At 38.3% G+C, this 27,992-nt stretch overlaps 1 protein-coding gene across 1 annotated transcript; it reads left to right on the top strand.

Annotated features, from left to right (window-relative positions):
• Positions 1-1,370: 1,370 nt before the first annotated feature.
• letm2 (leucine zipper-EF-hand containing transmembrane protein 2) lies at positions 1,371-20,176 on the top strand. The gene is made up of 11 exons (XM_067432842.1): positions 1,371-1,741; positions 4,371-4,440; positions 5,496-5,943; positions 6,685-6,828; positions 9,426-9,563; positions 9,642-9,845; positions 14,805-14,924; positions 15,234-15,353; positions 17,523-17,627; positions 17,768-17,833; positions 18,701-20,176. The coding sequence occupies exons 2-11, from the start codon at positions 4,394-4,396 to the stop codon at positions 18,752-18,754; spliced, it is 1,446 nt and encodes a 481-aa protein (XP_067288943.1). The 5' UTR covers positions 1,371-1,741; positions 4,371-4,393; the 3' UTR covers positions 18,755-20,176.
• The last annotated feature ends 7,816 nt before the right edge of the window (positions 20,177-27,992 follow it).

The following is a 27,992-nucleotide window of genomic DNA, read 5'->3' as shown; positions in this document are numbered from 1 at the left end:
GGTTGTATGTGCGAGTGCGATTGCCCGTGTAGTTGTTGTCAGCGCACTGCACAGGTGCACGAAGCTGTTAAGTACATTAAATCCTGGAAAAGCGCCGACAGCGGGAAGAATATCACGTAGTGGTCCAGGAGCAGCGTCTGGATTTTTAACGGTCTATGGTCTGGATGGTTCACGGAGCAGTAATGAACGCAATTGGCTAGCGTCTGCTGAGGATATTTGCATACGGCGATCTGATTGGATGACGCCTGCCCTGGCGCTTGAAAAGTTGAGAATTCTTCAACTTCTGCCGCTTGCAACGCGAGTGAAGCGCCGCGACGGAACCCACAATTCAGTTCGGCAACGGATGATGTCACCCATTCAAAGTAAATGGGAAGCGTTAACGCCTACGCCCCGTGTGAATGTGGCGTTAGAGTCAAGGGGGTAATCTAGCGCTCGGAAAGCGTTCCACCCCTAGGGGCTGCCATTGCTAACCAAGCCATCACCTGCTGTTAGCATCCCATTGACTCCCATTCATTTTTGAGTCACTTTGACAGTGAATAACTTTACATCAGAGGCGTTTAAAGACTCCATTTGTCCATTGTATATTTCTAAAGAAACACGACAATGTATAAAAGGCTCCATTACCTTGTATCTTACACTATCGCCCCGCAGAAGCTGTTTTTGTAAAAATAGGCTAACGATTGCGTCATAACCAACGCGACCCTGTCGCACAGTTGAGAAATTACCGTATAGACCTGAGGAGACGCTCGCAGGCAATCTTTTACTGTCTATGAGACAGTCGGGGGGACGTGGAGACATGTCCTGGAGACTAGTCTGATAAAGTCAAGGGGGAAGAATGGGTAGAATCCCATAGTGAGCCAAAAGCAACGGGAGAAAATATTTAAACAACGTGATTCAGCTTTCGCTTTCCACATCTACTAGAAGACTCACAGCTGTCAGACAGGAGGCTCACGTCACATCTACGTCGTCAAGCTCAGTCTGAGCCTGCGCAGTTCGCTCAGCCATCAGGAAGTGAGTGCCCCTAGGTTGACTTCATTATTTCGCCGTAGACGTCAATGGGGTCGCTGTGTCCATTTCTTTTACTGTCTATGGTTAGAGTGCCCATCGATCCATACTGTGAATTCGGACCGGAAATAGTAAACCATCCGGGAATCTTTGGAATACTCTTTTCAACATACTACGATTTGGGACATACTAATTCTATTTTCGAATACTATTTAGGATGGATAGTATGCGAATTGGGACGCAGGGCTAGTGCCCTCGTCATCACGGATGAGGTCATGGGAAGTTCCACTGTCCGCCCCGTCCAAGCGGATTGGCCAGCTTCGCCTCTGCGTACAGCTCGTGTATTGGTGCTCGTGGCTGTCAATCACGCCGCTCCTCTCGTCGGATGATCCTCCTCTGTAGGACGCTCGGCTTCACCGGGGCATCAGAAGCAATCCGACAGCCCATTTTTAAAATCCGATCAAAACAGTACATCAGCTCGGATGTATTAATTTACAAGTCTATTTAGATTTAAACCTAAGGAGTGACATACCGTGGTGAATGGAGTATCACATCCCGCAAAAAAGGTCCGTTTTTCTGCCGTACCATCGCCTCCGAGGAAATTTGACCCTCAGCTGCAGGAGGAGCGCTGTCGAGCCGAGCATTTTTCTCCCCCGTCATCCGATCTGACACTACCCAATGGTTACTGCCTAACAGACATCGCACCGCACCGCACGACACGGACCTTTTTCCACAGGTTAGTCACTGATAGTTGTTTAATGCTCAATATCACGCTTAGACCATCTCTATCCTTTAGGTTTCATCCGTTGTCGGTCTAACTTATTGTTTACGTTAAGCAACCGCTCGCTGCTAACTTAACGTTACTTGTAATCATTAACGAAAGTAAAACAAAAGTATTGTCCGATCGCTTTTGTCTGTAGTTGATCGATGTTGTGTATGTCTACTATATCCATAGATCGTCTCTGTAACGTGAGTAGTTTTAAGTGATTTGAGATGGTGATCGTGTATCCGCGGCCTCTATTGTGGCCTTCAGCGCCTGTCATTAAACCCCTGCGTTTTTACGTACCCGCACCACTTTTTATACATTTTTATATAATTATGATCGTTTAAACCGTTACAATTCTCAAATATTCATAACTGGAAGTGGAGACTGTAGTTCATTTTGACATACGCATTACAAAGAAAGTAATTGCACTTTAATAAAAGCGAAGTTTGTGTCACAGTGGCGGTAAATACATCTATTATACAAGTTATTCTATGCAATTTGTGTCAAACCTTCGGATGAAATGAAGCATTACTGTATTGACGTTAAATATGGCCGGTGACTTTGACCGGTCTCCGTGTTTGTGTTCTGTTTTAGCAACGCAAGTGCCGGAGACAAACACGTGAGTCAGTATTTGTGTGCAGTGCTCGCGACCGCCGCTTCGTTACGACAGCGTGCTTTAATAAAGCAGTGAGTGACGCATGTCATGTTATTATTGTTTCGCTGTTCATGAATTAATGCACATACACAGATTCACAACTCAATAATAACAATTATACGTTTCACAAGAAATTAAAAGGTAATCTATTCCTCATAAATACCTCACACAATCAGATCTGATCCCTTTTTTGAAACTCCTCACAATTGTTACTGTATCTGTATTTATTTGTGATTCTATGTAGATTTATTCATGAGTAACTTAGTGGGAAAATAATAATTCCTATAGTGATTATATCTTGTTTTTTTTTCGAAATAAAGTGTAATTTCACGATTCTAGAAAACCATTTCAAATGCCACAGAAAGTCAAATATTGAAATAGGAAGTAGATTAACAAAAATAAAAGTATCACAAAATGTAAACAAATGAAATGATAAATGGGAGTTGTTTGTGAATATGCTGTTTAATATTTGTGATTTTATTTTGTTAAAGGCACAACAGGTAGGATTTTTAGATTAAAACACCCCAAAACCACTAGAACAATGTAATATATTTTGTTGACTTGTGTACTTACATTATCCAAAATGTTTCCAAGAATGTTTAAATGTTGATAAGCAATTTTAACCAGGACATGGATCGTGTCCATGTGTCGCCTGTCAATGACATCATACACGCGTGCGTCACCTGCGATTTCTGGTTTTATTTTGTAGGAACCATGGAAACACCAAAGATGCTTTAATATATTATGTGTATTATTTGACAGCTGAGCAACTGTTTTGATACATTAATCGTCAGAAAACGAATAATTGTTATATAGCTCAACACGGTTAGTCTTATTGTTTAAATCTAGTTTTCTTGATTTACAGCGAGTACCATGTTTTTCCATGCCTAATATCGATCTAGCTCACTGCAGCATGCAACAAGTGTCTCATAGTAGCCACTGAGTGAACGCATAGAGTAGCATTATTTATAACATAACTTTCAACACAGTCAAATGTGTCTAATATGATAAACATATGCCACATATGCATAACCGGAAGAAGAAGAAGCAGTCGTCTGCGGCATCATAAAAGCTCCACTGCTCTCGAGCTGTGAGTCGCGCTTGTCACTCATTAACAATCGCTCCAGCTGCCTTTTTCCGCTCTTACTCTTTAATAACTCCATAAATAAGATTTTTGAGTCCCATCAGATTCTTTTCCACCTGCTAGAGGTGAAGACAACAGCTCCTAGCCTAGAAATCTAGACGCACCCTAGCGGCAGCAAATGTAATTTGCAGCCAGGGTTGTCTAGCAACTCTCCGTTGGCTTGCGAGCTTGAAAAACCAAACTCTAGTCAGGCCAGTCACATTTTGTTTAGAGTCGGTGGATGGGCTTAACATAATGATGGCAGAGTTGCGACGGTCCCATGTGAATTCCCTGCTACTTGAAAACAAAGAAGCTGGCTGCTGCTTCTGGTGAACAGCAGTCTTTCGAAACTGCTTTGGCCGGAGTTTTGCCGACCGGATACAGCAAAAGTTTAATGTATCAACTAGCTCTGCTGGTAGGACAACGCATGGGACTTAACCACAACCTGCTTGTGATTATTGTCTCACCAATGATAGGACCAGTTAAAGAAAAATGGGACTCAAGGCCATGCAACTCTTCTTCTGCTTTTCGAAGATGCTAGATGAATGTACAAGCACGCCCGCAATTCTCATATTCTTTTCTCCATTAAACTTTTCCACAACACACTATACGCGGAACACGCCCGCAAGGACTAATTTCCGTCACTCTGACTACATCACCTTTGTTGCTGTGGCTTGTCTCTGGCTGGTTGCTATCCTATCGTGTGCAGAGGGAATTTGAAAGACAACCGTTTATCCCGCCCCTCACTTCTGCTGAATTCTGTCAGTACTGTTGTCGCTGTGGGTGCTATTAAAATGTGGCTTTTTTTTCTCTTTTTGCAGGACTCCCAATTTTAAGTCACAAAATGCCAGTTTTCAGCTCACAGGTGCTTCTCGCTGTTACAAGATCAAGGTGAGGTCATCATCCAATAAACATTGTATTCACTTCACTTGTCTTATTCATCTGATTTAAGCAATGTTCTAGTTCAAAACAGTCCAGTCAGTTACCGTAGAAGTAATTTTGCTTTGTATTTTTGTTAAAGCTTATACAGCCAAACCAAAATGTATTCAAACGCCTTCAATATTTTCTCACATTATCACCGTTTATTCACTATAGTTTAGAAAATGTTCATAAAATGTGACAAGAACTCAAGAGTTTAACTGTGTCAGACAAATTCATCTTGATAGTGTCAGATAACTGATAGAAAGGTATGTAATGGATTATAATCAACCAATCAGCAGTTAAATTTAAGTATTAGATAATACCAATTTAGGTCAACCAATTACCTAGCAATGCTTCATTTTGTTCAGTCTGTGGTGTAAAAGGTTGCATTAGCAATTAACGAAAACACACTTAAGCAAAACATGGTCAGGTCAAAGTTTCTGAATAAATTTGGTCCCAAATTTAGTCCAGAATAATTTTGGGGTATATGTCGTCACAGTTTACTTTATTTTGCTATCCCCACTTACATAAATGAACTATAGTGTCCTGCACCCTCTATTAAACAATTATATCTGATGTCTGAATCATTTTTTGTTTGACTGTATTCTTGCATTCAAAAAATATTTTACCTGTAAAGTTGGCAAAGCCATTTTAGGCATGAGACGACTTTTCTAGGCTGATTAATGTAATTCCTGAAGCTGGATTTTTTTGTAGCCTCTTCCTTGAATGTACACAGTTGCCAGGTTTACTGTCATTATATGATCATGATCTGATTGAAAGATTATAAAATTTAAAAAAACGCTTGTAAGCTATTTCATGTTAAAATGTTCATGTTAATTTCATGGCTATATTTTTGAAACAAACTAAGGAACAAGCACAGACCATCCCTTAAATATTCTAAATATAATATTATATAGTATATAGTATTAGTATATAGTGTATAGTATAGTATATAGTATAGAGTATTAAATCTATAATATAGATTTAATACTATAAACAGTCTCTCTATTCTCGTTTCTTTTCAGAGGATCCTACTTGCTCTCCAAAAGACATGGCTGTGTTTCTCTCCCATCGACTGCGTGCTTACGGTATCATTCAGAGTTCCTCGGACGGGTTGCCGTCACATCGCGGTGCCTCAGGCCTCTGTACCCCTGTTACACATCCAGCTTGATACGCCCCTGTTGCGTAGCTGCACGTCCCCTCCACGGCTCTTGTGCGTGGCTGCAAGAGGCAAAAGACACTGCGGGGGGTTCTGAGCCCATCAAGGGTGACCCGGTCCCGGCTGCCTCTGTCACTCAACCACCGCCAGCACCACCAGCAGTGCCAAGGAAGTCTCTGGGACAGAAAGTCTTGGATGAGCTCAAGCATTACTATCATGGCTTCCGCCTTCTTGGCATCGACACCAAAATCGCGGGCAGGATGGTCTGGAGGTTACTGCACGGGCAGCTGCTCACCAGGAGGGAGAGGAGGAGGGTATGTATGGGATGTAAACGTTTTAGAAATCTTGGAATCAGAATGTTGTTTTTACTTTGGGTTTACCACATTGAGATGGTTTAACTGGAAAAAATGCTAAAATTAACTGAAAAAAAATGCTAGTTTTTGAAATGCAAGATTTGAGCGACGCAGTCATTGTGGGAAATGATGTCACCATCATTAAGAAATATTGTTAGAGCTTCAATTTCAAAGTGTTTGTAGGTATTTAAATCTTTCTACACTTATTAACTTCACAATTATTAAATCCATGTCTGTAAAAAGAAATAAATAACTTTTATAAAACCATAGGTACTACCATAGTACACGTACAAAAACAATGTATAACCACTGTACCATGTCCATTATTACCAGATACACCATGGTATTTGTGTAATATGCCATGGTACTTCAAAGAATAATGGTATCACGGCAAGTGATACCATGGTACCTTTTTTTAGTGAGTCTAAACTGCTTAATATAAGAGGATGTTTGACAGATTAAAATGTGTGGCAAGCTATGAGTTTGATGTTAAAGTAATTATGTTTGGTAATCCTGTTAGAACAAACCAGTGCTTGACCAAGGATTTTTTTAATGTGAGTTGACATAAATAGGATTGCATCACCAAGATCCTTTACATCTCAGAAAGTACAGCTGGATTAGGCCAGAAGACCAGTTTCACTAACCCATGTGTCTTTTGTTTTTGACTACGGACGAATAAAACTTTCCCCATTGTCTCCACAGCTGATGCGGACATGTGCCGACCTGTTCCGGCTCTTGCCTTTCATGGTCTTTATCATCGTTCCGTTCATGGAGTTTTTGCTCCCTGTGTTCCTCAAACTCTTCCCAGAAATGTTGCCTTCCACATTTGAGACCGAGTCCAAGAAGGTATGTCTTTTTTACATGACAGCAAAAGTTGACTAGTTCACTTAGTTTAATAGACCTCAAACATGAGAATTACGAATCTGTGTAAAACGAATCTGCAAATTTTAAAATTTGAGGGTCATGTAATGAAACTGCGCAGTTCGAGTTCAGTTTGATTAATTGGGCCACATTGATGAAACAAATTGATCAAATCAATTTAATTAATTCATAAACCATTCCCCCATTGAATCTGATTAGTCATTTCAAGTTGTTTTCCAGATTTAAAAGATCAGTGTAAAAAGATTTTTACAATATGTACGATTTTTGGATTGAAATATCCAAAAACCAGTAGAACAGTGTTATAAATTTTTGTACTTGTGTACTTGCATTATCCCAAATATTTCCAAGAATGTTTAAATCCAGAGAAATAAGCAATTTTAACCAGGATACGTTAATTGCCCATGAATGACATCATACCTGGGTTACCCTCGATTTCTGGTTTTATTTTGTAGAAACCATGGAAACACCAAAATACATTATTTATTATGTATTTTATTAGACAGGTGAGCAAATAAAACAAATTATTGTTATATAGCTCAACCCAGTCTGAAGTCTACCGCAAAAGTACCATGTTTTACCATGCCTAATATCGATCTATCTTACTGCAGTGCGAAATAAGTGTCTCATAGTAACCGCTCAGCGCTCGGGTTACTAGCATTATAAAATAACGTTCAACACACTCAAATGTATCTAATATGATAAACTGTGCTGCATTACCCCACATGCGTATGACAGAAAAAAGCGGAAACCCAGCAAAAAAGCTCCACAAAATCAAGGCGTCATCAAGCTACACCTTTGTTTTGAATAATAACGGCCTCTAGCGGGGAAAAAATTCATATTGTGGCTTTAATCCATGTAAATTATTTAATCCCTGTGAATGATTTGTAAACCACTGCCCAATTAATCTAAGAAATAGTTTTCATAAAGTTGGTTGCATATTCCAAATTCATCTGCAAATTTAAAGTTACGCTGCATTCACACTAGGGATGGGTACCGAAAACCGGTATTAAACGGGCCCCGGGGGTGAATTTTGAAAGACCGTTGTATCGATAAGCTCGGACGTTATCGGTTCTGCTGTCGGTACTTTTGAAAATACACGTGTGGAGAAAGAGAGAGAAAGAGAGAGACCACGAGCAAAACGACAGAGGACAGAACTAAACAGTCAAACATCCTGGTTACACTTTAGATCTGTGATAGTCTGATTTTATTTTAGATTTTGGCTTCCAAAGATTAAAATAATATTTATGTCTAGCGCAACTTATGTAGGCTAATTCCCTTTGCAGCTGTAGCCCACGCTGTCATTTCTCCATAAAACTCAAACGCAATGACAGAATCAGCACGATCAGAGATTGTTGTAAAATACAGTCTAGCTACTGTTGGTAAATTGTGGGATGCGTTTTAATAATAAAAAGAGCGATTAAGCACAAAAATGTGCGCAAGAGGATGTTCCCAAGTCGGCGCGCGCGCTCCGAAACAGCCCACAATGAGACGAGCAAATTACACTTTCGGTTTCACACTCGCGTCTAAACGATCAAATGTACACAAACATCTATGTCAAAATCCCGCTTGGAGAGTCTCTTAAATACAACAGTTTAACAGTTTTAGTTTGTGTCTAAAATGGACGTAGTTATTATTATGGATATAGTCAGGAGAAAGTGTAGTGTATCTGCCTATTATCAGTCGCCTAGAGCTGCACATCTGTCTTAAAGAGGCAGTGGTGTTAATAAACATGCTGATGAATTACTACGAATTAAACAACCAAATGCAAAGAGAAAATCACTCACAGCTCTTGAATTAATAACTTCAGCTTTATTACGCATTATTTTGGCTATTTATGATAAACTATGCAGTGTTATTTTACTAGAATTCTCCCTGAAATTAAAGCACTGTATAGGCCTATATAATGTGTATTTTTGTTAATTGTGTGTGTGTGTGTGTGTGTGTATGTATATATATATATATATATATATATAAAATCTCTCTCTCTCTCTCTCTCTCTCTCTCTCTATCTATCTATCTATCTATCTATCTATCTATCTATCTATCTATCTATCTATCTATCTATATATATATATATATATATATAAAATCTCAAAAAGTACCGATAAGAATACCGTTAAAGTACCGGACCGATAAGCAGTATCGGTAAGAGTAGTAATACCGTTAAAATCTTAACGATACCCATCCCTAATTCACACGGGCCCCGGCATTAACAAATCTCTTTTACTTTGAATGGATGACGTCATGCGTTGCCGAACTGAATTGTGGGTTCCGTCGCGTCAATTCACTCGCGTTGCAAGCAGCAGAAGTTAAAGATTTCTCAACTTTAAGTTTCAACACAGGCGTCATCCAATCAGCCCTATGCAAATACCCTAGAAAAGACGCTAACCAATTGCGTTCATGCATCCCTAGAGCAGACTTGTGATTGGCTGTTGTCACCATGATGGTCACATTAGCACGAAGCTTCAGCCACGACCTCCGTCAAGCATTAACACTAACGCCCGTGTGAATGCAGCGTAATGACTACCTAAAATGCTGAATTAGTTTTTTTACACTGACAGGAGGAAAAACAGAAGAAGGGACTTGCTGCTAAACTGGAGCTGGCCAAGTTCTTGCAGGAGACCATCGCTGAGATGGCTAGGAGGAATAAAGCAGCTGTTGGAGATGAGACTCAGAGGTTCTCCACTTACGTACAGCAGGTTAGTTTGATAATCAAAGCCATTTTTCCTTTTCCATTTAGTGAAAATGTTCATATTGACTCTTCTTGTCTGCTAAAGGTGCGGCACACGGGTGAACAGCCCAGCACTAAAGACATCGTGAAGTTCTCCAAGCTCTTTGAGGATGAGCTGACGCTGGAGCATCTGGAGCGTCCGCAGCTGGTGGCCTTATGCAAACTGCTGGAGCTGCAGCCCATCGGAACCAATAACCTACTGCGTTTCCAGCTGATGATGCAGCTGCGCACCATCAAGGCAGACGATGAGGTGAGACAAAGGCAGACAACTGCTACTGACCCTTTAACGTAATTGTACAGCTGAATTTATGACTTGACGTGTTGCTGTGATTCTAGGTTTGTGGGTGACTGAGCCATACGTCTTAAAGTGTAGGGGCCAGTAACTTTTTTAAAAAGTGTTTTGCATTTTTATATGGCCCCTTAGATTTTTAAGGGTTAGTTCAGCCAAGAATTGTAATTCTGTCATTAATTAGTAATTACTCCAAATGGAAACCCCCCCCTGTTTGAACTGATATTTTTGATGACATCCGAGAGCTCTCTGACCCCTTCATAGACAGCAATTTAATTAACACTTTCAAGGTCCGGGAAGGTAGAAAGAGCACTCCATAAAATTAAGGTAGAACCTTTGGAGTCAAATGAAGTAGTGCTGCAACGACGCGTCGACGTCATCGATGACGTCGACTACGGAAATACGTCGACGTTCGTGAAATGCGTCGACGCGTCGTGTCAGACGTTCATCTCGCGTAATGTTGGCTTCTGCTCCTGGTTCTATCACAAAAACCTAGACCGCGAATATCAAAAGTATGGGAATACTTTAAACAGAGGCCAAACAGTGTTTCCCGAACATAGACTAATTTGTGGCGGACCGCCACATAATCAATAACGGCCGCCACATTCGTCATTCATTCATTTTTACGCTATTTAAAAGACGCGCGCATATTCGTTTAGCTGCATTTCCTTAAAGTTCTCTCTCCGCCCTTTTGCGCGTCTCTTACTCACTCACACACACACGCGTTGCATTCGACCGTAAAACAAGTTTTATTGCATTTTGGCGCATTTAGTATGACATAGCTTTTAAAACCAGAGCAGTTGAATAACAGAGTTGCGACACGCCTTCATCACGCGGCAGCGCGCGGTCACGGCGCCCATATAATTCTAAACAAACCAGCGCGGTGTCAATCAATACAGACCAGTGTTTCCCAACCGGGATCCCGAGCAAAAGTTGCGGGGACGCACTTACACTTCGGTTCATCTCACATCTGATGACGCATCTTTAATATGGGTTGTAACTTGAAAATAATGCTGTATGGTTCTGTCGATGGATACACGTGCTGACTCCTCAGGTATACACTACAACAACAGCGATAATAAAAGAAAAACGTGGGCAAAACGGTCTCTCTTTGTAAACTTTATAAAACGCATGCGAGTGCTGCTGTACGTCCGAATATGAGCAGTCATTTTCACCGTCATCACCCCCGTGTAGCCTGGAGACTCGAATGAGAAGATCTGTCTTTGTGTGCACTCGTCCCAAAGCGCGCAAATATTGAGTTATCTTTCAAATCCTGTGCTTAAACGGACAAACTCACAAAAAGTATGTCAAAATGTCATAGCCTACTCTATGCAAAATACGACGACTATCCGTGGGTCTTAAAGGGGCAGTAGCATTCACTGCTCTCTGTTTAATGTCAAACAAAAGATAAAGACATCACTCACTGCTCTTGATTGAATAGCTTTTGTAAGTTTAATAAGGATTATTTTTTTAATTTTAAACAGTTAAATGTGTGGTTATTTTACTTTTGATTACTTCATTCCATTTCTCTACCTAAAAACTAATGTTAGACCTACCTGAAAAGCATTGTTTATTTTTTTCTCATCTGCTCAATAGTATTTATTTGTGCTGCTGCTTCTATTTAAGTTATCGGTTCTTATTTTCTTTTTCATTTGACAGTAGTCCTTTTTCCCCTGAACATAGCAAATACCGAACTGTACTGAAACGTGAACCTAAAACCGTGATACAAAGCGAACTGTGAGCAGTCTGTAATGTTACACCTCTAGCGTAACTTATGCGAGGGGGTGCCACAGAATTGTGAAAAATTTCAAAGGGTAAAAAAATTAATCGTTAGATTAGTCGACTAATCGAAAAAATAATCGTTAGATTAGTCGACAGAAAAAATAATCGTTAGTTGCAGCTCTAAAATGAAGTGACGAGAATACTTGTGTGCTAAAAAACAAACAAAAATAACGACTTTATTCAACAATTTGTTCACATTTGTGTCAGTCTCCTACGCTGTTGACATTGGCCAGCTCCTGCATCAGCATCACATGCATGCGTCGTGATGTTCACGTGAACAGCATCGGCCAATGGTAAGCCGGCACACTTGGATGGCTCTGAAATAACTCTTGTTTCTAGTCAAACATCTAAAAATTCTTAAATGTGCACTATGTAGTATTTTTGCAGTAAAACCAACAGGCCAGTGTTAAATATATTGTTCAGTTGAGTTCTTACAATACCCCAAATGTTTACAGATATTTGTTAATTGTGGGAAAATTGTTATTTTAACCAAGGAGCCGGGACATCCGAGGGAGTCGCCTGTCAATTGCATCATATCTTCGTTACCCTCGGTTTTCCGCTTTTATTTGGCAGAAAAACTTTACTCTTAGCAGTGTGAACAAGTGTCACAGCAGCCGCTGAGTGAACACAGAGTAACGTCATATCATTTTAAACACACTTATGATATGCAGAGCTGCGTTACCTCGTACTCATTGCCGGAAATAGTGTGTTTTATTTCGCAAAACAAGACAATAACTTATGCTTGTCTTGTAAATGCTTCTTAATGTAAGATTTTTTTTAGATATTTGTACTGGAAACAAGACAAAAATACAGTAAGAAAGAAGTAAGAAAAGCATTTTTTGCAATTTATATGTCAACAGCGTAAGAGACTGACACAGACGTGGAGAAATAGTTGAATAAAGTCATTATTTTTGCTTCATTATTTCTCCCCGCTTCATAATTTTAAAGGTCCTGTTCTTCGCGATTCCATCTTTCAAACTTTAGTTAGTGTGAAATGTTGCTGTTGGAGCATAAATAATACCTGTAAAATTATAAAGCTCAAAGTTCAATGCCAAGCAAGATATTTTATTTAACAGAAGTTCCCTTTCAAAGTCTACAGCGAACGGCCGGTTTGGACTACACCCCTGCACTTCCTTCAGGAATGACGTCACTAGAACCGTTTGTTGACTAACCCTTCGCCCACAAGAACACGCAAAATAGGGGGCGTGGTCTTGTTGCTCTCTCACCTGGAGAAGAGCGCGCATTCAGCATTGAACTTTGAGCTTTATAATTTAACAGGTATTATTTATGCTCTAACAGCAACATTACACACTAACTAAAGTTTGAAAGATAGAATCACGAAGAACGGGAGCTTTAAATACAGTTTAAAAAAAGAAACAACATTCGATCTACGTGAGAGCGGCAGCGCAACCACAAAGCTTTCTACAGCGTCGTTGGCAGGGCGGCAAGGGCGAATTTTGACGCTCTCGTCGGCGGCGGTGTGAATGCACGGTTATGATGACATGTAGATGGAGAAGAGAAGTGGTCCAAGCACTGAGCCCTGGGGAACCCCAGTAGCTAGATGATGTGACTTAGACACTTCACCTCTCCATGACACTCTGTAGGACCTACCTGAGAGGTAAGACCTGAACCACTGGAGAGCAGTTCCTGAGATACCCATCTTCTTAAGAGTTGACAGGAGGATCTGGTGGTTAACTGTGTCAAAAGCAGCAGACAGATGCAGCAAGATGAGTACTGAGGATTTGAAAGCTGCTTTTGCCAGTCTCAGTCGAGTGGCGGCTTTTGAAGCCGGATTAGTTGTTGTCCAGGAGGTTGTTCTGTTCAAGAAACAGAGAGAGTTGCAATGAAAGGCAGAAGGGATACCGGTCTGTAGTTTTCTAAAAGTGCAGGATTCAGAGAGGGTTTCTTGAGGCGGGCATACACTGTGCGAATTCGGACACTCGGAAGGTTGTGAGATATTGCAGACGCTACGAGATCATCGCATCAAATCAGCTGGTACACGGCACGACTGATTGCACTGCGAGCTGGCCAAGATCACACGAGTTTTCGTGTAACACAGACACTGGAGCTTTCAATGTTGCTGCTATAGCTTCAGATACAAAAAATAAAGAAAAAATGTGTGCAAATGATTTGTTGAAAAGCAGAGAACAGTAGTAGCCTAGCCATTCCTTTTAACCGAAACAACCAGAGGGAGAGAGAAGAGTGCACGTGAGAGAGAGAAAGTGTGTGTGTGTGTGTGTGTGTGTGTGTGTGAACGCAGTATGTTTGCAGCCACTGAGCTAATACTACTCATAGATTGAGCCTATGTGACGAGCTTGTGCATGATTTGGAAATAGGGGACAGTCATATGCTGGTAAAAATCGGGCCGACTCCCCGAACTTTTTAAACATGTTTAAAAATGATCGTAAGGTCGGGAGGTGCTCTTAACGTGCTTGGCTCGTCTCGTATTTCCTCTCACACGGTGCGAGCCGCTACCATACGAGCATCCACGATGTCCATGCGATTTCTCCCGAGAAAAAAAAATCGTCTGCGAGTTCGTACGACAGCAAAAATCGCACTGTGTACGTTAGGCAGTGGGGTTACCCGAGCCTGCCTAAATGCTGTGGGAAAGGTCCCTGTGTAAAGAGAAGTGTTGACAATGTGAGTGAGTGCAGGAGTAATTAAAGAAGAAATGGCCTGAAGGAGGGGAGAGGGTATAGGATCAAGCAGACAGGTAGTGGGGTGATTGGAAAGGACGAGTTTAGAAATATCTGCCTCTGAGAGCAGGGAGAAGGATGGGAGTGTGTGTGTGTTAGTTGTTGAGATGTGCGTGTCAGTTTGTGGTGAGGAGAACTGGTTGCTGATGAGGGAGGAATCCGATATTTTAACTGTCTTTACTACCTTTCTGGACCTTGAAAGTGTTAATTAAATTGCTGTCTATGGAAGGGTCAGAGAGCTCTCGGATTTCATCAAAAATATCTTAATTTGTGTTACGAAGATGAACGAAGAACTTACAGGTTTGGAACGAGATGAGGGTGAGGAATTAAGACAGAATTTTAATTTTTGGTTGAAATATCCCTTTAAAGTAATGTTCTGGGTTCAATATGTTAAGGAGGTGATCTCAGCTGTTTGGATAATCACTTTGTGTCTCTGTTTTAGATGATTGCCACGGAGGGTGTGCCCGCAATGAATGTAGCAGAGCTTCAAGCTGCCTGCAGGAGTCGCGGCATGAGATCTTTGGGTCTGACCACAGATCAGCTCCGACAGCAGCTACAGCAGGTTTGTGTGTGTGTGTGTGTATACACAAACCAGCCTATCTGGGTTGTAAAACTGCCAACTAGAGGATATTTTTTAGACATAAACAGACATGGAAACAATCCTCTTATATTTACTTGCTTAAATGCATTATTTGCTTATTGGCATGAGTGGTAGTGGTATTGTAATGCTGCATCATCCATGCTTACAGCTATATTAATGATGTTTTCCATCCAAATACTGTAGACAGAACTATCTGTCACTGCATGCTCTATTTTTGCTTTTAATCATTGATGAAATTTTAAACTTTTGTTTGCGTACTTTATCTCTCAGTGGCTGGACCTGCACCTGAAAGAGAATGTCCCACCTTCCCTCTTGCTGCTCTCTCGTGCAATGTACCTGACGGACCTCACTCCTAAAACTCCAGTCATCCCACCGGTGCCCAAACTGGAGGTGAGTGCTCAATATACATTATATAGACTTCAGACTTTTCATCTTCCCATGTCTTTGTGTTTTTCCATTTTTGCACTTGTATTAATTTCTGGATGATATTATTAAGCTGATATTTATTTTTTGTTATGGCCAATAACCAATAAATGACAGAGATAATACATTACTATTTTGTCTGAATAAACTAAAAGTAAAATACTTCATAATCAATAATCAATCATTTTAAATGCAACGTGAATTTAGGCAGTACATTAAAATTTATAATGTATATATTAGGGCTGTCAATTGATTAATTTTTTTTTATCTAATTAATTACATACTCTGTCATTAGTTAATCTAAATTAATTAATCACATGCATAATTTTTATTGTGAAAGTATATTAAATATTTAAAATCAAATTAATCAATGAATTATTAGCATTAGTGACATTAAAGTTCAAAAACTCTTTTATTATTATTTTCACTGTTCAAATATTGGCCAAATATTGACTATGATAATTTGTATGGGGGCCCAGCAAGATGGTTTGTACCCAGGGGCCAAAATTTGGTGCTACGCCATTGTGTATGTGTTTGTGTGTATATATATATATATATATATATATATATATATATATATATATATATATATATATATATATATATATATATATATATATATATATATATATATATATTATGTAGGCAGCTACAGTTGTATTTATATATGTATGTATTTACAGTTTTTTCACTGTATAGACTGGAAATTAGAAACTAGTGTGCAGGACATTGCGATCCATTTAGCAAGGGAATTGCTCAGTCGGTCACATACAGATTTGCTAAGTTTACGTTTCAGTGAGTGTGTTTACATGGAGCACTGTAATCTGTTTAAAAGTCCAATCCGAATGAAAATGCTTCATAAAAACACCTCAATCGGAATAAAAAATGCCCAAACCGAAATTGTAATCTGTTTGAGAGGAGTGGGATGGGACAAACCTTTCCATGAACCGATCAAACAAAATATTCCACCATGTAAACGACCTGATCCGTTTACTGTGTACGTCCTTCTGTAACGTGGTCATAGACCGTAATATACGCATGGACGGTAATAGACAGTAATATAAAATATATACAGTAATATTAGTAATATATGGTAATATTAGTAATATACGGTGCACGCTGCGCTAATGCTATGAAAGTTCATTTTTCTGAAGTGTTAAGCTTTTTATTTCGTAACAAGACATGAAGATAATGTTGGCATAATGACACATGCATAGCCCGGCTACATCTCATCTTGACAGCGTTTGTCCCAGGCAGTTTTTACTCACAGTGCTGTGTGAAGATGACATTGACTGCTAGAGTTGTTATCACGGGACGTTAGGTCGTACCTTCATTAACATTAACTCCTGGATGCGTTGCATTTGGTACTTTTATCAACTCTTCAATCAAGCCGATTTTTTTTTTCTATAAGTCAATGTTCGAATCAATGATCCAGGCAGCGCGTTCTCATCTCCTTCCTTCATTTTACAGTTGAATGGTGGCGAGAACTGCTCAGGGTCAAAGTTCAATACGGAATGGATTCATCTGCAGACATTTTTTTAACATGTTATTTTTTTCTCCGATTAAGTAATCGAAATTAATGCATTATTTTGACAGTCCTTATATATATATATATATATATATATATATATATATATATATATATATATATATATATATATATATATATATATATATATATATATATATATAAGGGCTGTATATATATATATTATAATAATAATAATAATATGGTTAACGTTAGTCTACTAATGTATTGGAAATCCACCTTCTATACTAACTTGTTCGTATCCAAGTTATCTGTTTCCCGTAATGTAAAGTTAATTACAAACAGGCAGCATAATTATATTTGTAAAAATGTTCACTACACATTCTGTAAATATTCAACGATCACACATACATTATACATCTTTGTAACATTTACAAAAAGCTTTAAATATTAAAGGCATTAAGAAATTGACAACGGATTACATCTGACCTTTGAAACCTTAACCAATTGATGCATAGACCTTAAACAGGAAGAAATGCAAACTGGCACATCACTGCATAAGTGACGGCTGATATGTTATCACTCTATTGCTAATGGTTGTTATGGATTCATGTGCAATGTCCTTCTTCCCTATTTCCGTGTCACAGAAAGCTACTCCTCCCATGGAGGCCGAAACGGCAACCAAAGGGAATCCACTGTCCTCCTCAGTGGAGGTGCTGGTGGACTCCGCTCCAGTCATTAAAGACAGAAAGGTAGGGATCTTATTATGTCACCAATCAATTTCTCAGTATTTAAAGGTGTCTCAGCCTATGACAATAACTAAGTGAAGAAATGGTAACAAAGATATTTAATTTATAATATTTCAAATACCGGTACACGTTTTGTATTGTAGTCAGAAGAATTGTTGGAGAAACCCAGAGGTTTGGACATGCCATCCCCCGAAGCTCAGTTAATACATGTAAGTGTGTCATCACAAAAATGTGTATTTATGGAATGGTGAAGAGTCAACAATATGCTTTTGTAAGACTTGTAAACTTTTAATGTTATGCATATTTTACCAGACTGTCCTGCTTTTATGTTACTAGGCAACCGTTATGTTCAGAAGTTTAAATAATAGATGATTTCAAAAAGGTTTCCCATGGGCAAAAGTTTTTGAATTTCTATCAACTACTAAAACAAAAGATTTTATATATTTTATAGTAGTTGTTTTAATATTCCAAAAAGTTGAATGTAACATTGAAATTTTAACTAGGCCCAAACAAAACAAACAAGAAATAAATCAATGTAATAAATACATAAATAAATAACTTAATAAAACAAAAAATATATTATAATTTAATTTAATCCAGAATTTATTTTTGTAGTGATTTTTTTCTGTATTTATATTTAAATGTATTTTTTACATTTTAGTAGTTTAAACTTTTTATTTATTCTTTCATTTATTTTTATATTTATTTATGCAATCACTACATGTGGGAATAAATAGATGTAAAACTAAATACATAAATACAAATACAGACAATGTGAAAAATCAATACATTATATTTGTTTTATCGAGTCATTAATTCCCATATTTATTTTTCTATTATTTACATTTATTACATTTTCTATTATATTTCTTTAGTTTTCCTGCAGGTTTTGGACTCCATAGAATGTATTAATTAAAATATATAAACACATATTTAATGGCTCATATTTAACTGTTTTATATTTATATTTAGTATGAGTGTAGCTTCTACATGATGTTTAATGAGACCAGAAAGGTCAAAGTTCTAGAAGGTGCTGGACATCAACACACTCACCCACATCTGTTCTGTCCCATCAGGCTAAAGAGGCAGAGTTGTCACAGAAGTCCAAGATGAGCGCCAATGGGATATAAGTGGGGCTCTGTTTCCATGGTCACCCTTACCTGTCGGAGAAGAGGGTATGGGGTTTGGGTTTGTCCTCTTCTGCTGAGGAAGCATCTCTGTGACAGTCCAGGACCTCTCACACCTCTCATACGGACCTAATGGACTGACCACAACACATCCTCCATCGACATCTGATCCTCCAAAAAGGAGGAAAATGGTTTATGTTAGACTATAGTCATCACTCCTGCTTGATACCCGTGACATGTTTACATCTGAAGATTTCCTGAAATTTGCAGCGAGAAGAGCATCGAGACATGGTCCAGCCAGCAAATGCATAAGGAACTCGCAAGATTTGCCTCTTTTTGTTGAACTTCATTATGTAAATGTGTAAATAAATTGTACAATACCTGCATATTATATAAGTGCTACTGCTTCATACAGTCGGCTGTGCCATATGTGGGGGCTAAAAGTTGAAAGAAATCATAAAATATTTTAATATGAGGGAATGCATATGCTTGCATTCTGGATTTATTTTGGCAGATGAATTGTAAATGGCCAAGTATTTGGGTATTTTTTTTTATTTGAAAATTTCAAATTCCCTTTTCTAAGGGAATTTTACGTTCACTCCCTCAGGAGATGTGATTAGTGGTGTGGCGATTACGCCAGGCCTGCCTATGGCAGACTTTGCAGTTTAGCACAAAAAAACCTTTTTTGTGTTTGTTTTCATACAGAGTGTATTTAATTTGTTCATTGGTATGCTGTCCCCCCTTTGAATCATGCATTTTCCTTTGGCAGAAAAGCAAAATTACTTTTTGATTCATAGTGTATACAAGCAAAATTCCCCCAAAGTTTTTTTTTTTTATAAATCTGTTTGGATTATTGCATTTGGCGTTGCACTGGATAAACCCAGTCTGGGAAAACAATATTTTATGGCAATACTGTAAAGTTTTCATTTAAAAAGTATTGAATACCCAAGATGTTGCTTTATTTATCCCATAGCCTGCTGTTAATTTTGAGTGTAATCTTAACTGCATTTGTTACCTCTTAAAACCGCCCTGTTCCACTCTCTCCCGGTGCACTTTTTTTATGTTGATTACTTGTGTAAAATTTTAAAATGAGTTTAAACTGCCTCTCATTGTGTAAAACAGCTTACCATCTCTGACCACTGTACAGTCAAGAAGTAAAGGTGCCCAATGCTCATACCTCTTCTAAATATCAAGTGTTATTACACCAGTTTATTTTGTGTCATTTGAACAAATGCTAAATTTTTGGTTTCCAAAATTGACAGAGGGTTAAATTCACACATTTGCAATTAATTGACTCTTGTTTAGTTTAAAAACAGTTCATTAAAAAAAAGATTCAGAGCTCAACAAGATTAATGTGAAATGTATTATTTTGTCTTGAATCCAATCCTCTAAATTTGTTGCAAACTAAATATATTTTTTACTGACTTCCACCTGTAAGATTAGTTAATTTACCCATGGGTTTATGGAGATATATATACACATACACACACACACACATACATACATATATATATATATATATATATATATATATATATATATATATATATATATATATATATATATATATATATATATATATATATATATATATATATATATTACCAAAACTGCCATATTTGATATACATCGATTCAGCCCGATTTTTACCGGACCAATCAGCAAACAGTGGCTGATGTTGAGTGCTAGTTTGAGATGAAGTATGTCATGGCAGATGGCCAGAGGTTTTAAACTTCAACAGAGTACCTGCCTTCAAGGAAGTTAACGCTTGTCATTGGAGAGTGGCCAGACTCTGTACAAATGAAATGTTACCAGTCTGTAAGACCAGCTAGGAAAAAAGTTCCAAATCCACTCAAAACTTTGTCGCTTGCAAACGTTTCCGTTTTCCTTAGACAATTTACATTCTCACAGAACGTTTGCGTACCACGTTTGTTTTTTTAATAATAATAATTCATTACATTTATATAGCGCTTTTCTAGGCACTCAAAGCGCTTTACATAGAAGGGGGAATCTCCTCAACCATCACCAATGTGCAGAATCCACCTGGATGATGCGACGGCAGCCATATTGCGCCAGAACACTCACCACGCACCAGCTGATTGGTGGAGAGGTGACAGTGATAAAGCCATTCAGGAGAAGGGGATGATTAGGAGGCCATGATGGACAGGGACCAATGGGCAAATTTGGCCAGAATGCCGGGGTTACACCCCTACTCTTTATCGAAGGACATCCTGGGATTTTTAATGACCACAGAGAGTCAGGACCTCGGTTTAACGTCTCATCCGAAAGACGGTGCTCTTTGACAGTACAGTGTCCCCATCACTATACTGGGGTGTTATGACCCACACAGACCACATGGTGAGCGCCCCCTGCTGGCCTCACTAACACCTTTAGCAGCTACCTAGTTTTCCCAGTTGGTCTCCATCCAGGTACTGACCAGGCTCAGCCCTGCTTAGCTTCATTGGGAAACCAGTCTTGGGCTACAGGGTGATATGGCTGCTGGATGTTTTTCCCGCTCATTTGTAAAACTTTTGTGTTTAAATGAGAAGTTTTGCGTTCCTTCCAAGGAAGTTTTGCGGGCAAACACAAAGTCTCTCAGGGAAGGTGGAACTTTCGCCAGAGAATGTAAAAGCAAGTTTTCTTCTTATTCTTTTCCATCACTATGAGCCTTTTACGTTCTCCGTAGCATTTAGTTTTGTATAGCCGGTCTATGTGGTATAGCCTAATAAAAACATAACGCTTAATATTTTCTTACACAGTATTCTTCTTGATACATACAACCACATTGCCTTTTAAATTGTAAGGAATCCTCATGTTTGTCCGTCCTTGGCATAAAACTTGTTGGCATTTACTTATTTTGCATTTATAATCAAGCCTCGGCACAGTTCTCCACCATAGGCTACACTTTGACTGCACACGGCCTGTGGTTCATCTGGAATGCTGGTCAATGCTGATCGAAGATGTCTGCTCTGTGTTTTTCAGTTTGACTCTGTTTAAACAAGCTGATTAGCAGGAATCTCATTATCCAAGTTCTCATTCTTTAGATTAGTTCAGTGGAGCATTAGGCCAGGACTTACACAGCTCCTGCTGGTACAGTTACACGAGGTGGTCACAAGACTTCTTAACTTCTTTAGTCTCCCATAAAAAAAAAAAAAAAAAAAAAAAAAAAAAAAAAACCTGCCTGGAATTTGAGCATTCTTACATTTTGGGAGCACACATTTAGGTGGGAGATCAAAGTTAGAAGGTTATTTCAACATGCTAAAAATAAGTTAAATATAGGCCCTATATTTACAAAATATATACAAAATAATTACAAAATAACATTAATCATACTATTCGACTGGTAGGCTAGTCTCGTTAGCACCATTTAAAAATATAGCATTTTTTGCAAACTTATTATTTTGTGCTTTTTAGGCTATCAATATTTTAAAGATGTTTTACTGCCTTTCTGGGCCTAGAAAGTGTTAATTAGGCAATTGTTGCTGTCAATGGAGGGATCAGAAAGCTCTCAGATTTTTTCATTATTTCTTAAAATATCCTAATTTGTGTTCCGTTTGTGAATGAAGGTCTTCGGGGTTTTTGGGATGACATAAGGGTGAATGACAGAATTTTCATTTTGAGGTAAACTATCCCTCTAAAGGGATTTTCTATCATGTGGCTCCCTCTAGTGGACAACATAAGTATTATGGCCTTCATCTCTGCCTTTATCACAGGTCGTGCTTGTTATTACCATATTGAGGTGCCTCAGGTGCGTCAAGTTTATGTGTACAAGCGCATTTCAAATATTCCAGAGATTTTTAGTTTCACAATTTCCCTCGCAGCGCTTACTACAATCTATTTTCTAATCTAGTTTTGGAACATTAGAAAATTAGAAAAGTTTTTTCTTTCCTGCTCGTGTCCTACATCCTTTCAGCACGCACGCACCTCTGTTGGGACTTGGTAAATAAAAAAGGATTATTTTTTAACTAATATTTAGGCTAACTCTCTTATTTATATTACCGTTATTTACTGATATGTATTTAAATGTTTTATAGGCTGTAGTAGTAGGCTACGTTGTTTCACTGACGGAAGGAGCCTAGGCTACTAAAATAAACAAGCATGCCTAAAGGAAAAGTTCACCCAAAAATGAAAATTTGATATTTATCTGCTTACCCCCAAAGCATCCAAAAAGGTGTCTTTGTTTCTTCAGTAGAACACAAATGAAGATTTTTAACTCCAACCGTTGCAGTCTGCCAGTCATTTAATCATGTAAATGGGTAACAATTCTATAAGAGCAAAAAAAAAAAAAAAAAAAAAAAAAAAAAACACACACACACACACAAAACACATGCTTAAACAACATGCACAAAGAGCCCTGTGGCTCATGACGACACATATCTTAAGACACAAAATGATCAGTTTGTGTGAGAAATCGAGCCGTATATGTATTTTTTTATTATTTATTTTTTACCTCAAATATAACGTTATATCCGACAGCCTGGGACGCGCTTCACTTCCAGTAAGGTCAATAAGCCAGAGCGTGGGTATTGACCATACTGGAAGTGAAGCGCATAAAGGCTCGTATATCCAGCGCGTGAGCCACAGGGCTCTTTTTGTGCATGTTCTCTAAGCATGTTTTTTTGTTTTTGTTGCTCTCATAGAATTGTTTAGCCTGGATGCAGTTTCAGACTCATATTCTGACTAGAATTGAGTATGACCACGTCAGGCTAAGAATTGTTAGCCATTCACATGATTATATGACTGGCCCACAGGCACAGCAACGGTTAGATTTAAAAATCTTCATTTGTGTTCTACTGAAGAAGACACCTACATGGTGTATGCACTGGGGGAAAGCATATAAACTTTTGTGTGAACTTTCCCCTTGAATCGATGTAACAATGAATACAGTATTACAGTTATAATCCATTGGATACAATGTGCCTTGTTTGTATTTTTTTTTTTCAAAATGTAGTCTATTTCATTGAGGTGTATATATAAATAACTGGATTGATAGAAAGTTCATTTAGCTGTTAACAGAACAAGATCAGATATTAGCTTTGCATTCTCATTTTCACTCACCCGTCTGTAACACATAGTAAACTCATAGATTGTGCAACTGAAAGTTACTGAGAGCATAATCCAACTGCATTATGTTTTATAGCAAATAACTACAGAAACTACTGACTATTAAAGAAACCTTACAACAAATAGTAAGACTGGATATGTCATTGGTCAGGTTTTTGTTCTTGAATATTAGCTGGTCTCTCTCATTGGTCAGGTTTTCATTCTTGGATATGAGCTGTTGTCTCTCTTGAGTGAACATGACACACAGCACTATGACTGCAGTCAGCAGAAGAACACACAGCAGCCCCAAACACACTGCAGCTGCTCTGGAGCTTCTGTTCCTCACAGAATCACTTATGTAAATGTGAAGTATTAAATAAAGCTATAAGTCAAACTTAACTAACTAATATCTCTCCTGAGGTGCATTTTTGTGTACTTCTGGTGTCTGTGGTAATATTTCATGTATTTATGCAAAAAGGAACTTGCAACACATAGGAAATTAACACAAATGTCAAAATATTATGCAATAGGGGAGACTTAAAGCCTATATACACCTATATATACACCACATATGCACGTATATACACCATGTTGCCAAAAGTTTTGGGACACCGGCCTTAACATGCACGCATGAACTTTAATGACATCCCATTCTCAATCAGTAGAGTTTAATTAGAGTTTAAGAGTTTAATTTGGAGTTGGCTCACCCTTTGAAGCTATAACATCTTCAACTCTTCTGGGAAGGCTTTCCACAAGGTCTAGGAGAGTGTCACCAAGTTAATGTCTTTATGGACCTTGTTTTGTGTACTGGTGATGTTGGAATAGGAAGGGGGCCTCCCCAAACTGTTCCCACAAAGTTGGGAGCATGAAATTGTCTAAAATGTCTTGGTATGATGAAGCATTAAGAGTTTTTTTCACTAACCCCCCTGCCACCCTCAAACAAACTTCACACTTGACCCTGCTTAGTAATTTTTTTGTGCCCTATAACTACGTGGCTAAGTTGCTGTTGTTCCCAATTGCTTCAACTTTGTTATAATACCACTAACAGATGACCACGGAATATTTAGTAGTGAGGAAATTTCACGAATGCACTTATTGCACAGGTGGCAACCTATCACAGTACCACACTTGAATTCACTGAGGTCCTGGGAGAGACCCATTCTTTCACAAATGTTTGTAGAAGCCTCTGCATGTCTAAGTGTTTGATTTTATACACCTTTGGCCATGGAAGGGATTGAAACCCCCAAATTCAATGATTTGGAGCGGTGTCCCAAGACTTTTTTGCAATATAATGTATCAACCTAAAATCAAGTAATCGGATAAGTACTTTTTTAAAAATTTGATTAAAGACCAATACTTAATATACAAGAGAAAATAAGACAGTTCTCTTAAAATTAACAACTAATTTGTTTCCTTTTTAGAAGTTTCCTTTCAGCCCAATTGGAAGTTTGTCCTCTTTTCTGCAATGACACTTAAGAGGAGAGGCACAGGTAAGAGAAAGCAGTTAACAGTGTCTGTCTGTTTGTGTGTTTTACCGCATATATGCAGAAATCACCTTGATAAACCAGAATTTGTGTGGAAAATCCTTTTTATTACCATCGAAAATTTAACATAATGCAGAGAAACAACCACTACACAAAGAGCCACCAGCTGGCAGCTTTTAGAAGAGCACAAGACATTTTTAGCTGGCTTGCTAGTATGGCCAATTAGACTCTTCAGCATTTATGCAATATACTGGAGCAAAACCTGAGAAGGAGGTCCAGAAGATTCCACAGCGTTCCTGGACATGTCATTTGCATAGTTGTAGCGTGCATGTGCGGCCTATTTACGAATGTTTGGAATTCATTAATATACATATTTACCAGTAACTAGCGAATCCATGTTATATGAAGCATTTGAGAATCCGGAGGAGAGTTTTTGTAAAGGTCAATTTTACATGCAAGTTGCTCTGAGCTTGTATATTTAAGAAAGTTTCATGAATGATGGCCATTGTGTTTTACAGTGAAATGAGAGTTCTGCATCTTTATTAAAATCAACACACATCGATCTCTCATCCACCCGCAATTTTTGGAATGTTATTTTTTATTACTTTAACCACTTGACCTACCCGTGGATTATCCGCAAAGTCCGCAGATATAACTATGATCCCGCATCACTACTCCTCACACAAACTTTCTTAGCACAATTTTCTGCACTATGACTGTGTGTAGTTAATGACTGATTTTTTTTTGTATTCTAGTTAATTGAGGAATCGTTTCAGCCCTTGATATTCAGCCCTTATTTTACTTAAGTTATTCCACTTCCACAATCATCTGCCAATTGTCTTTAAAACAACACATTTGCAACCATTTTACAACCATTTAAAGGGCACCTATTATGCCCTTTTTACCAGATGTAATATTAGTCTCAGGTGTCCCTTAAAGTGTGTCTGAAGTTTCAGATCAAAATTCCAGAGAGATCATTTAATATACCGTGTCTCCTTTAATGCAAATGAGCTGAGTCTTCACAGCTCTTGAACATGCAAAGAAAAGTGAAACATGGTACACATTTTTGTTTTGGGACATGTGACATTGCAGTTATTCATTATCATCAGGAAACATTATCACCTGCATGCATTTTAAAGCCTTTTCACTCTCAACTTGAGCAAACCCACCTGAAGCAAGCACACAGAGAGCTGGATGTCGGTCCATGTCGCTATTAAACTAGACTAGTTCTCTTTCATGTGTTATAGCGATTAAACCGTCAAATGCACACACGCTAATGTCAAAAAACACACAGTTCACATGAAAACAGTTGGTTATAGCCAGGGCTGTGCTCAGAATATCGATACAGCGATACATCGTCATGGACGTCCAACCCGGCCCTCATCCAAGTGTGACGTCAGAAGCCACGCTCATTCCCGAATGTCACATTCTCGTCAACATTAAAAAAAAAACAATTATACTACTAGATTACAGTTTTTCTCAGTCGCTTTGGTACATTTCTCAGAATTGAAATTCTCAAAACTACCTGTTCAATTCTCACATCATTGTATCACCTGTGCACATTAAAAAAAGCAGTTTCTCATTTCTTTGAACAAGTTGCAAATGCTTTGGCACATCCATGCAAATGATTATGTACAATTCTCTGTTATTTCCTACATTATCAGTTGCTTATGTCATGTTGATCAAAATGTATTATATTGGGTCTCTGTTGAATAGTCTCACCCCCCACAACATTTAGGCACAAGCTCATGCAAGTCTTTACATGCAAAATGGTTAAACAAGTTATCATAATATGTCAAGCATATTTCTATACTTTTATATTTCCATTAGACTTTTTTCTAAATCTGTCCTGAATTGGTAAATTGCTCCCAGGTGAATCTTGACTTTCTCTAACGAAGGTGCTTCTCATGAAACATCAACTAGAAGGTATATGTATATTTCTACAGCACCCCATGTACAGTTTTTCCTGTTCACATTCTTCTTTAGGTTTTTATTGGTGTGCTATTCAGTGCTGTCTTTTCATTTCTGTATCTCAATGACATGTTCTGTCAATAAAATACAGTACAAACAGTAAGAGTGTAAAGTGCAATTACACTGACACATACACTAAGATGTAACTTACAATTGACAATAATTGTCATCAAAACTTTAGCCATATTTTCATCAGAACATCCCTCCAGAGTAAACGATTATATTGACAACATGACTAAACAATTTGACTGTCTTATCCGTACACAATGACACAAGGACTTGTCATTCTGATGGCACCGACATGTTCATTGACACCGATATTTACTTTTGAGAGATGAACTAAGGATTTTGAGTAAGAGAGTGGCTCTCTCAGGTTATCCATGGTGTTTTGCTATTTGTACAAATGGTTTTAAGAAATGCACTTACTGTTTTGCAAATTGTGTGTTTGATTCGATAAATGTACCAAAGCGACAGAGAAAAACTGTACTGTTTAAAGTAGTTTGAAGTTTAAAGTTTGACATATTTGAAGTCAGTATGGTCTATCAGAAGATAGACAGACAGACAGACAGACAGACAGACAGACAGACAGATAGATAGATAGATAGATAGATAGATAGATAGATAGATAGATAGATAGATAGATAGATAGATAGATAGATAGATAGATAAAATGCCAAATTTTTAATTTTGACACACAGGCACGCACGCGGACAGACAGACAGACAGACAGACAGACAGACAGA

Source organism: Pseudorasbora parva, chromosome 23 (genome assembly GCF_024679245.1).
Source record: "Pseudorasbora parva isolate DD20220531a chromosome 23, ASM2467924v1, whole genome shotgun sequence".
In the NCBI taxonomy this organism is placed as follows: domain Eukaryota; kingdom Metazoa; phylum Chordata; class Actinopteri; order Cypriniformes; family Gobionidae; genus Pseudorasbora; species Pseudorasbora parva.
The sequence above is the reverse complement of the archived record's forward strand: the minus strand, read 5'-3'. Positions and strand labels throughout refer to the sequence as shown.